The following is an 11,236-nucleotide window of genomic DNA, read 5'->3' on the forward strand; positions in this document are numbered from 1 at the left end:
CATTACATCACTACATGATCATTACATTCTTATAATACACAGTACTAAAGTATTAAAATGAGATCTCTTAAAGCACTTTCGATGGACTTCACACACCATTTAATCAAACAAAATGTTAAAAGACAAAATTCATACGATTATCTCTTTTTTGTTTCCATGTAGAACACAAATCAGCCATGAAGACATATTTTAAACAGCCACAAATTCACTCTATAACATATTGCAACACTGGTATCAAACCACTAATGTAAAAATAATTAAAGTGTTAAAAGTGTATAAAAACTTATAGGGGCCAAGGACCCCCAGAGTTTCCAAGGTGATGAGGGCTGATATACAAAAAATGCTCCCCCTTTAAATTGTTTTCCCCAACCTTCATTTTCCCACGGCAAACATGTAGACACAAATCTTTACTATGGACTTACACAAGATACCAATTTCTCACTTATGAAGGTCACAGACTTGAAACAACAACTCTAAAATCAAACAAATCTTCTGTCTTCATGCAATTCATTGCCAGACTGTTCCATCACTGCAAATTATTCAATGTTTAGCACTTAGACATGCATGGACTCCTCTCTGCGGGACAGTTTATAAATTTCTACTTAATAGCCTTTAAACCGCAAGCTAAATTCATTATGCTATAAACAAACAGTAATGACTCCATTTATATTTGTCCTCTGGAGTAACATCAGACCTTGGATAGAAAAAACAAATAGGCCGCTCCTTTATAGTGGAAGACATGAGAAAGTTGAAACGGTCTCGAGCAGGGTGAATTAATAATATTGGTCTGTTAGTGTCGTGTCAAAGGCTAGATGTTGATTCACATTGGTGTAGTTTTTAGAGTCACTTTGTAAACCAAGAGCAGTTTTGCTATGAGACCCGGATCATCTGAGCTGCAGTTTCATCTCCTGCCTGTTCCTGCTCTAGTTTCTGCAAAGAAAGGAGGGAAAAGAGTGATCAATCATTAGCCTCACTCCTAATTTCAGATATGCTTCACTCAGCACCTCGACAACACATTTCACAAACAAGTATTTCATACCTGTCTGCACAGAGTTTGAGACAGCATGATTTATAGCATGCCACTGAATAACCAAGAATAACTAAGTTAAGGATAGAAAGGTTTATGTTTACCAAGCTGTCTCATTTTGCCATTCAGACTTTGACCTACACAACTACCTAACATTAACAAAAACAGCGTCTGCCTGTCTTGCTCTAATGAAATTGTTTTTTGTATATTACTCTTAGTAACCAAAAAGTGGTAAGATCTGATAAACAAATACAACATGCACAAAACAAAAGAAAGATCCACAGTGAAGCATGGTTTAATTTGGTTGCAAATTATGTTGCTTCCCTTGTAAAAGTCTGGAAGTCAGTCATATTTACTGAATTACAATATTCACATATTAAAAAAACAATCACAATATGTGACAAACATGAACCAAGATGCATATGCAGGAAAAGCAAGGCAAGGGATAGCACAAGCATCCATCCAGCAAAATAAAAAAGCAAAAGTGAGTCAATAAAAATGTAATTAGAAGATAAAATGAATGACAACAAAATAAAAAAAATATTCAAAAGGCATACATTTCTTATAAACTGGTCCCTCAAATTCATTATCTTCTTTTCAGGCATGCAGTGATTTCACAAAAACTGAAACGTGTTCATGCTTTGTTTAACCTGCTGTACTTTGTTCATAATAACAGTGCTTTGAAGTGCACATGAGCTGTATCAGTTGTATGCGGAGGAATATCAGACAAGCCATGTGAAGATCAGATGTTAAAGAACATTTCATTCTGATTATATAAAGACGGGAGCGTGATCATCTCTTGTTCTTGTTAAATACAGCAGATTTAAAAATAGACAGACACACCACACACTTTATACAGACCACCACATGGCTGAGACGTTCACGTGCAAACACTTAACTATGAACAATGCTTTAACAATCACAAAACACACGGACTCAGGACACCAATAAGCATAGAGCAGCCAAGCAAAAGGTCATCCAATGCAAGAGCAGCCAATGAGAGAAAATCACAGCAGGAAGAACCGAAGAGTTCAATGAAAGCAGAGATGAGCATCTATGCAAGGGGTGGGGTGTGCTCGGGCAGCCAATGCGAGTTCATGAATTCAGTGGCGTTGTGATGGTCTTCTTCCTTGACATGGCCCTGCGCTCTCACCTGCATGGCCAAGGCCATTTCTTCTCTCTCTTTAGGCGAAAAGAAACGCCCCCCATCGCCGCGCTTTCGCTGCATGGCGTGCTTGTGACGTGACTCGTGAAGGTATTTCTGCAAGTCAAAGTGGGAAATCAGTATGGATATCGAGCCTGATTCGATTTAAGATGTAAACTGTGGTATTTAGGAGATACACAATAACTCACCCTTCTTTCCTTAGGGATTTTGCCCTCTGCCTCCAGCTTGGCTCTGGCTTGACGTCTCTTTAAGATACGGTGGTATTGTTTGGCATTTACGTAAAGCGGCTCCTCTTCAAGCATTTCGGCCCCTGGGAGAGGGATTCTTTGTATGGTCGGTACAGTGCCTCCACCTGGCATCATCTGGCAGAGCGGGTACAAGGAGAGTAAACAGAATTAATTCAGTCAACCTTTTTTTTTTTTTTAATAGTAAAATAGTCCTTTTTTTAATAATAAAATTTTGATTTTTTTACTTAATCATGCAGCAGCTAATGTAATACAAGCAAGAAATCATGATGACACACTATGTGCGCGAGAAAGAGACACCCACAGAACAGCTGAGTGGATCATTTGTGATGGGATGGATGGCAGATATCACCTTACACTTTAATCAGTGCTAAAGATTAACACAAAGTAAGGGAAGTCAACCGTTTCAACATACTTCTGAATAATCATCAAATTCTTGGAAGATTCCTGACAGCAGGAAGTTAAGGACATGCAATACTATTACATATTAAGGAAATTCACATTCATATTTTTCATAGTTTGAAAAGGCGACTTCCGGAACCAAAGCAAGTTTCATTACAGCATGCACCCCGACACCTCTAAGTGTTAATAAAAGGAGGCTTTCAAGCTTGTTAGGTACCTCATCAGAAGGTCTTACCATGACCATTCCCCCAGTGTTCACCATGTTGCCGGCTACTGGCAGGGTAACAGTGACTGTGCCCTGACCGCTGTTGGTGGTGGACGTGTTAGCGCCCCCCGCCTGGACGATTTGAGTTCCCGCCAGACTTCCTGCTGGGATAGTGATCATGCCTGTGTAGAGAGGAAAACGATAAGTCGCAACCAAAATAACCCTTAAAGGGACACTCCACTTTTTTTGAAAATATGCACATTTTCCAGCTCCCCTAGACTTAAACATTTGATTATTACAGTTTTGGAATCCATTCAGCTGATCTCCGGATCTGGCTGTACCACTTTTAGCATATTTTATTGAATCTGATTAGACCATTAGCATTGCATTAAAAATAACCAAAGAGTTTTTATATTTTCCTATTTAAAACTTGACTCTTCTGTAGTTACATCGTGTACTTAGACCGACGGAAAATTAAAAGTTGTGATTTTCTAGGCAGATATGGCTAGGGACTATACTCTCAAACTGGCGTAATAATCAAGGACTTTGCTGATGTAACATGGCTGCAGCAGGCGTAGTTATGCAGTGCCCAAAAATAGTCCCCTGCTATTGAAAGTAACCAAGGGATTCCAAAATTGAAAAATTTAATGTTTAACTCCAGGGGAGCTGGAAAATGAGCATATTTTCAAAAAAGTGGAGTGTCCCTTTAAAGCTAAATACACTTCATCTTGTTTGTTTAAAGGCTGTGTGTGTTTATTCTTTCATATATGGTTGCAAGAACACTTTGGAATGACTCTGATTTATGTGTTGACTAAAAAGTTGCTATGTTTTTAATATGTGGATTTTTAAACCAAGTAACTAATAACACACAAACAGTTGTACTTTTTCGGATTCTAAAAGGTTAAACTTATCACATTTACTATATCTAATATCTGAGATGTACAGTATGGATGCAATTTTAAATACCCTGCTGCAGAACTGTGCCATCAGCATTCACAGGCTGGTATACAATAGTTTGTCCGTCAGCTGTCTGGGCAACCTGCTGTCCTTGAACTGTGATCTGCTGCCCCTGTATAATAAAGAACACATTTATAATCAGTACATCATGTTTCTGTGAACATCAATGCATTCTTGTACATTTTGTACAAACTTTGGGTATGAAATGATACAAAAGGTATAATAAACAAGTACATTTTGAAGATCAGAGAGGAGTTTGAGGTGTGTGTGTGAGACCTGGCTCTGGCCTGTGGAGATGGCTGTCTGAGGTTGCTGTATGATGATCTGTTGAGCCTGACCCTGCTGACCCTGTAGCTGCAGAGTTTGACCTCCCTGCAACTGTATCTGACCCGGCTGAACCAACTGGATCTACATATACACACACATACAATCATGAATTTGTCATTCAATGTTTTTTATACAATTGTGAGAACAATTTTTTATTGTTATACAATAAAAGAAGCCGCAACATGACAAACACATCACCGTCTGAGACATAGAATGTAAAAAAAAAATGGACGACGCCGGTTCGCTCCCTTCCATTGGTGAAAACTGAAGCCACCAGTGTCCCGATATGGCGCTGACATCTTGGGTCTTGAGTCTGCACAGTAGCGATTTCGGGACCAGTCATGCGCAGTAGTGAGCAGGAAGTGAAGCCACAAAATCAAAACCCCGCCCTCGCTCTCACAGAATGCGCATATCACACGATATCACAGCTGTCAATCATGACGTGACACCACCGTTTTTATATCATTAAATAACTAACTAAACACAAACTTATTTTAAAAACAAACATTTGAATTTATATCAGTGTGATAAAAACTACAATAAATGACAGAAACCAGGTTCGGAAAAAAGATAATTGAAGTGTAATTAATTTTTTTAGTTGGTCTTAAGTCCCATTGAATAACATGGGGAGGCGGGGTTTATGACCTATACTGGGACCAGTCACTGGGGGGCGATCGAGACGTTTTGGCTTCACTTTTCAGGGCTTGTGCGGCACGCTTGGTCTGAGACAATGCGGTGACAAAAATTCGCTCTGTACGCGCAAAACAGTGACTTCCGTGAAAGGGGACCCGTGGTGTTTGTAGATAAAAACTGCTCATTTTAATGTAATAAAAACAATACATTTCCATTTTGTAAGGTCACTTTTTAATATAGTTATGTATACTTTATTGCATTTTTATCAAGAAATCCTTCTAAAAGGTAAACAATGCGCCCTTATGCAATTTTATCCCATACTGAGGGTTCCTCTTACCTGTTGAAGGCCCTGAGCTCCAGAAACAGGCACCTGCATGATGGTCTGCCCCTGACCACCTGACATGGCCTGTACCATGATGGGCTGACCTGAGGATGTAATCAGCTGCCCACCACTCACCTGCACCATAAGGGGTTGGCCCTGGAGCTGAACATACATACACACAAATACAGTTAATGTGGGCTCGAAGGATCCAATAAAAGAACAGACAGCAGAATCTTAGAATAGTGCATCTCAGGACATTAAATGGGAAAAAATTAAAGTGAAGCTGTGTGAACGTGCTGAAGTGAAAATCACGATCATCCACCATATTACAGAAAGTTGATAATTTTAAGTGCAATTTATTCTTCTGTGTCGAGCCTACGGCATAGCCTACACTATGACGCACACTCTACATCAAAGCCTAAACCCGACCCACACCTTTTTAAAAAATTATAATTTCTATGGGGACCGCAAGCACTGTGATTGGTCCGCTAGAACCCCCCTTCTGGTAAAAAAAAAAATGGCAAAGCATTTCCTCATAAACATTTTCGTTTGTGACGGTAAAACTAAAATTTGGAGTTAAGGGGTTATATTTAACTGCTGATGCTTATCCAACAACGTACACACCATGCTGCTACTTCATCTGCTTTAAGCTTTAATACACTAACATGTCCGGTTGACATTGCTCACTGGCGATCTGCATGTTTAATTGCACGTCAACACGAACAACAACATATAGTCTATGGTGTAGGTCTGACGCAGAACTATAAATCACCCTTTAATTCAAATTAGTGTCATAAAAGATGTTTAAGGATAATGACTGTAATGAGATGGCTCCACCATTCAAGACAAATGACATCCCGTTAACTCAGATCTGTTCACTCATCGTTCAAGAAAAATGGATATGGTTGTGACCTACGCATGCAGCAGTCACAACATGCAAAACACGCAGAGGACAAACACAAGTGACCTTGCAGAACATTATCTATTCCTGAAATTTTGCTTTAACAGACACACTCCTTTTTAAATGTGTCCAGGCCAGATGCTATTGTATCATGGCAGCACAAAACATGGCCGATTTCAAGGAAGCTTGCTGGTCGATTCAGATCATAATATGCATGCTGGACGAGCTCACATCTGACAATGCAACATCTGACAATGCAACATGACTTTAAGGTCAGAGTTAGCACAACTACCTGGAGTGTCTGTACTTGCTGGCCCGTTGCCGTAGCGACAGATGCTTCTGTCTGCAGTTGTACTGCTGTTACAGTGCCCTGAGCCTGTGGATAGTCTCACATCACATCTTGCACAGAACAACTGCTTATTTTATAGGCTAAATTTACTTAAACCTTAAAAAGTAGAACATCAAAGTCATATTCTGCGAGTGATTTGGAGTAGTTGGGGCCAGAAAACACACCTATACAATTCCGAGTTTTATGTAGGTTGGATTTGTCACTTATCATTTTTGAGCATGTATTTTTGTCTAGTTTAATATCACATTGTACAAAATCTAGTTCTTTCTCCTTTATAGTAATAAGCATTTACCAAAGTAATTGATTAACCTTTTCATGTTAGTTAATGCCAGTGGAGTTGTCTGGTTAGTTCATTGTGCGCATTAACTAATGTTAAAAGGACACTCCACTTTTTTTGGGAGTGGGACACATTTTCCAGCTCCCCTAGAGTTAAACATTTGATTCTTACCGTTTTGGAATCCATTCAGCTGATCTCCGGGTCTGGCACTACTTTCAATGGCAGGGGACTATTTTCGGGCAGTGCATAATATCACTACGCCTGCTGCAGCCATGTTACATCAGCAAAGTCCTTGATTATTACGCCAGAATGAGAGTATAGTTCCTAACCATATGTGTCTAGAAAATCGCAACTTTTAATTTTCTGTCAATCTTAGTACACAATGTAACTACAGAAGAGTCAAGTTTTAAATAGGAAAAATATTGAAACTCTTTGGTTATTTTTTTAGCGTGATGCTAATGGTCTAATCAGATTCAATGGATTGTGCTAAGCTATGCTAAAAATGCTAGCGCCAGATCCTGAGATCAGCTGAATGGATTCCAAAACGGTATGAATCAAATGTTTCACTCTAGGGGAGCTGGAAAATTAGCTTATTTCCAAAAAAAGTGGAATGTCCCTTCAAGAGTTACAACTTTTGACTTTAAACATGTATTAGTAAATGTTAAAAATGACATGAACTAAGATTAATAAATACTGTAGCTTCTTGTTAGTTCATGAATTAATTTATATGAAATACAACCATATTGTAAAGTGTTAGCGAAACAAATTCCTGAAATAAATGATGCTCCTCCTATTTTATAATCAGCACTGCATCTAAAACAGATCTTCATACAGTAAAATTTAGATCCTCATTTAAAAAATTTAAGAAAGAACTAACAAATTTATAGCTTTTTTCCACAGAAACTATCCACAACAGTAAATCAGATCTTACCTGTTGCTGGATCTGCCCATTAGCAGTCTGCACCACAATTTGGTCCCCACTTGTAGTTGTGTACTGCTCCATCTTCCCCCTCACCTAATCTGAAATATAATTTTGTTTAATTTTTTAAAGCATGTTCATTCATCTGACTACTTATTAAGCACAAAAACACTCGTGGATATGTATAAAATAAAGGACAGGCTTTGCACGCACAAACAGACTTGGGCTAGAGGCCAAGTGCATGTTTACTTGTAGGTGGAAAGCAAAGCTTAAAGGCTCTCTAAGGGAATCTGCGAGACGTTAGTTATTGTTGATGTTTGAACTGTTTTCAGAGCATAGCTAACTCCTCCCCCTCACTTCCGTGCTTTCATGAATGCGCCCAACCCCCACCCCCAAATCATTTTTGTCGTTTATTGGCTGGAATACTTTGTTTTGTTTTGTGATGCTAGGTTTGGCCACTATGTTGATATTGCCGTTTGTGAAGCCTGGACTGTCTACAGAGATCGCGTTTTTTTACAGTTTGATCAGCGGACAGGCAGCAAGCAGATAGTGAGGAGATGTTTCCAGTATGTAACAAAAAAATGTTATGGTCTAAAACGCTTCAATTCGCTTAGAGCACCTTTAAAGGGATAGTTCACCCAAAATAAAAATGTTGTTATCATTTACTCACCCTCATGTTGTTACAAACCTGTCTCCTTTTTTCTGTTCTAAATTTTATGTTCTGATGACCGCAAAGGAAGATATTTTGAGGAATGTTTGTAACCAAATCAATCATGAGCCCCACAGTAGGAAAAGAATACTATGGAAGTGAATGGGGTTCATGATGAGTTTGGTTTCAAACATTTCTCAAAATATCTTTGTGGCCATTAGAACAAAGAAATGTATACAGGTTTGTAACAACATGAGGGTGAGTACATGATAACACATTTTTCAGTTTGGGTGAACTATCCCTTTAACGTTACATTGTAAGCAACATGGGGAATTATTTTTCAAACTATACATTACAAACTGCATACCTAAAATTGGGTACACATACACAGTACTCATATAAAGACAATGGGGTCTACATAATATAACAGATTTTTTGTTTTTATCTACAATTTCTTTTTCTTCGCAAAATCACATGCATTTCAGGTCGGTGAGGCGGTTTTTGAAACAATAAGTTATTTCCTCCATGTTGTGAGAAAACCAAGGCAACTTAAATTAAGGTGAGCAAAATTAAACTTGGTCCTAATTAGAAGAAATAAACCCAGACACTGTTTCACAAACACTAGCAGGTATGTGTTTGTCTTGCTAGCGCTACATAAACACTAGCATCCAAATTTCTCACGCTGTCTCCCTCCCCTCGTCCATTAACCGATTTGATTTCTGTATTTTGCGAAATTAGTCATTTGGTTGGTCACTGACAAACCAATCCGTGTTGTCAGCTACCATTTCCCCTCAGAGCAAGCGCAACCCTTTACCGTTTCTCCGTTGTCCGGTTCCCTTCTGATTGGCTCCACTACAGATCTCAAAAACCCAATCAACACAGTGTTGCGGACAAAATGGCGAAAAATGAGCCACACAGAGAAGAAAGGGGGCAGGCTTGACGCATGTGACCGACGAACAGACCCGAGTTTCTCCGAATGAAAACGACGTACGCCGGAAAAGGTCGAAAAATGTTGGGGGCGGGTTTTCTTGCGCATGCGCAGTTAAACCACTGTGCTTCCTGTTTAGTGTCACCGTGAAAACACACAAGAGGCGCACGTGAGTGTAATGTTTAATAAAATTACCCCCCTATTTTGATTGTGTAATTTAAGATGGCTTTATTTTGTTACGTGACAGTTTGTGCAGACGCTTTGCTTATTCTAGATTAGAATATATTGCTACGGTTCACAGCAAGGTCCAAAAATGTATAAAACCACTTTCACTATTGTTCATTTTATCAATTATATGGCGATTATCAGCGTAAAATGTGAATGGTTTTAAGGTAAATTGTCACAAATTTTCTTACACTTCCCACATGAAAAGATACTGTAACGTTAGTATAATTCAATGTTTACTATGGTACACTATAATAAATTGCAGTATACGTTAAAAATAGTTTAGTAAATACTACACTTTGTTAATTAATATATCTATAGTTTTCTGTAGTATTAACTTTAATGAATTGACAAACTGTAGTATACTTTGTTTGCTATGGTCAAGTTTAAACATTGTTATATCTAGGAAGTTTTCCACAGTAATACTACAGCATTTTTAATGTGGGTTCATTTGTAACCTAGAAATAACAGACAATCCAAAAAAAATCCAATATTTTCTTGTCTCAGACTGTGTAGTTTAACCTCTCTGACAGCTGAGGTAAGCACTGTACATATGGTAGTAAGTTTTTGTTGTATTTCTATAAATGTCGTTTTTATTCTGACTACACAGAATGGTCACACCATGGAGAATGGCCCACATGCTGGCCCGCAAACTGGTAAATCTCCCAGGACTTGCTGCCTGCCAGATTTGTCGCCATGCCAGCCGAGATGCCAATGGGTGGATGTCTCAAAGGCGTTCTGATTTGCATCCAAAACAGAAACAATTTGAAGACATGTTCGAAGACGACCATGACATGGACGAAGTCGAAGCCAAACTAAATTCCATTATTAGTGAAGAGAAGAGAAGGAATAAAACAGTCAGATTCCACAAGCTTAGGAGACAAATGAATACACCTGGAGCCCCAGAGAGAAGACTCAGCTGGGATGCTATTGAACAGATAAGGTATCCGTGTCACTTCTTATGCTCTTGAATACTGGATTCTGTAGTGATTGTAGGGCCTTTGATGTCTCTATTGAATAATCTATATGGTAAAAAACCTGCTTGCTTTTCTAAATAAAAAACAAATATGATCTGAACACCATGATTTCTTTGCACAGATACCTAAAGCAGGAATCCCCAGAGGAATGGACACTACAAAGATTAGCAGAGGCTTTCTCTGTAAGCTCTGACGTCATTTCCAGAGTTCTCCGTGGGAAATTCACTCCAACAACAGAGCGAAAACTGAAGCAAGACTCTAAAGTGTTGCCCAGCACTGGCCAGCCGTCTCTCTGGGACGGCAAAACGAAACAGGCCAGATTACCCTCGACGGTCAGTACAGCACCAGCCCTACTCTCCCCAGGGAACACAGGTGATCTGGCAACACTGAGCGGCAGAGCTCTTGCAGTGAAGGGTGAGACAGGACTGATGCCCTCTGGTGGTAATGTCCCATCAGTATCCAGAGTAACATCTAGACTTTCAGCTGTACAAAAACTGACACCAAATTTAGAGGACTCGCACAAATCTTTGCATGAGACTTCTGAAATTGATGTGGGTGATGATGAAGAAGAGTTGGAGGAGGAGTGGGATGGTGTGATTCTGACTGAGGAAGAGCTGGAGCAGATCGCGCAAACACTCTCGGAAAAGCTCAGTCCAGTGGAACAGAAGGGAAGAGAGTTTTATGACAGCGATGGAAACTTTTTGTATAGAATCTGAGTGTTAATCAAG

The 11,236-nt window shown here is 39.2% G+C and overlaps 2 protein-coding genes across 15 annotated transcripts; one reads left to right on the plus strand and one right to left on the minus strand.

Moving 5' to 3' along the window:
* Positions 1–82: 82 nt before the first annotated feature.
* On the minus strand, positions 83–9,330 carry nfyal (nuclear transcription factor Y, alpha, like). 12 transcript variants are annotated; one of them, XM_065247020.2, is made up of 10 exons: positions 9,193–9,330; positions 7,742–7,830; positions 6,474–6,560; positions 5,299–5,445; positions 4,236–4,409; positions 4,011–4,113; positions 3,057–3,226; positions 2,381–2,554; positions 2,181–2,288; positions 83–930 (listed from the first exon to the last, which is right to left on the minus strand). In XM_065247020.2, the coding sequence occupies exons 2-10, from the start codon at positions 7,811–7,813 to the stop codon at positions 871–873; spliced, it is 1,095 nt and encodes a 364-aa protein (XP_065103092.1). In that variant the 5' UTR covers positions 7,814–7,830; positions 9,193–9,330; the 3' UTR covers positions 83–870. The 12 variants fall into 12 exon arrangements, with proteins under 12 accessions (XP_065103092.1, XP_065103088.1, XP_065103082.1 ...); XM_065247016.1 differs by having other exon boundaries at positions 3,075–3,226; positions 4,278–4,409; positions 6,477–6,560; positions 7,742–7,825; positions 9,193–9,273; XM_065247010.1 differs by having other exon boundaries at positions 6,477–6,560; positions 7,742–7,825; positions 9,193–9,273.
* A 66-nt stretch (positions 9,331–9,396) lies between these two features.
* On the plus strand, positions 9,397–11,225 carry ngrn (neugrin, neurite outgrowth associated). Of its 3 annotated transcripts, none has more exons than XM_065247024.1 (3): positions 9,397–9,475; positions 10,142–10,474; positions 10,630–11,225. In XM_065247024.1, the coding sequence occupies exons 2-3, from the start codon at positions 10,143–10,145 to the stop codon at positions 11,222–11,224; spliced, it is 927 nt and encodes a 308-aa protein (XP_065103096.1). In that variant the 5' UTR covers positions 9,397–9,475; position 10,142; the 3' UTR covers position 11,225. The 3 variants fall into 3 exon arrangements, with proteins under 3 accessions (XP_065103096.1, XP_065103097.1, XP_065103095.1); XM_065247025.2 differs by having other exon boundaries at positions 9,442–9,481; XM_065247023.2 differs by lacking the exon at positions 9,397–9,475 and adding an exon at positions 9,549–9,698.
* Positions 11,226–11,236: the final 11 nt, after the last annotated feature.

The sequence above is a fragment of the Paramisgurnus dabryanus genome, chromosome 11, assembly GCF_030506205.2.
Source record: "Paramisgurnus dabryanus chromosome 11, PD_genome_1.1, whole genome shotgun sequence".
Classification (NCBI taxonomy): domain Eukaryota; kingdom Metazoa; phylum Chordata; class Actinopteri; order Cypriniformes; family Cobitidae; genus Paramisgurnus; species Paramisgurnus dabryanus.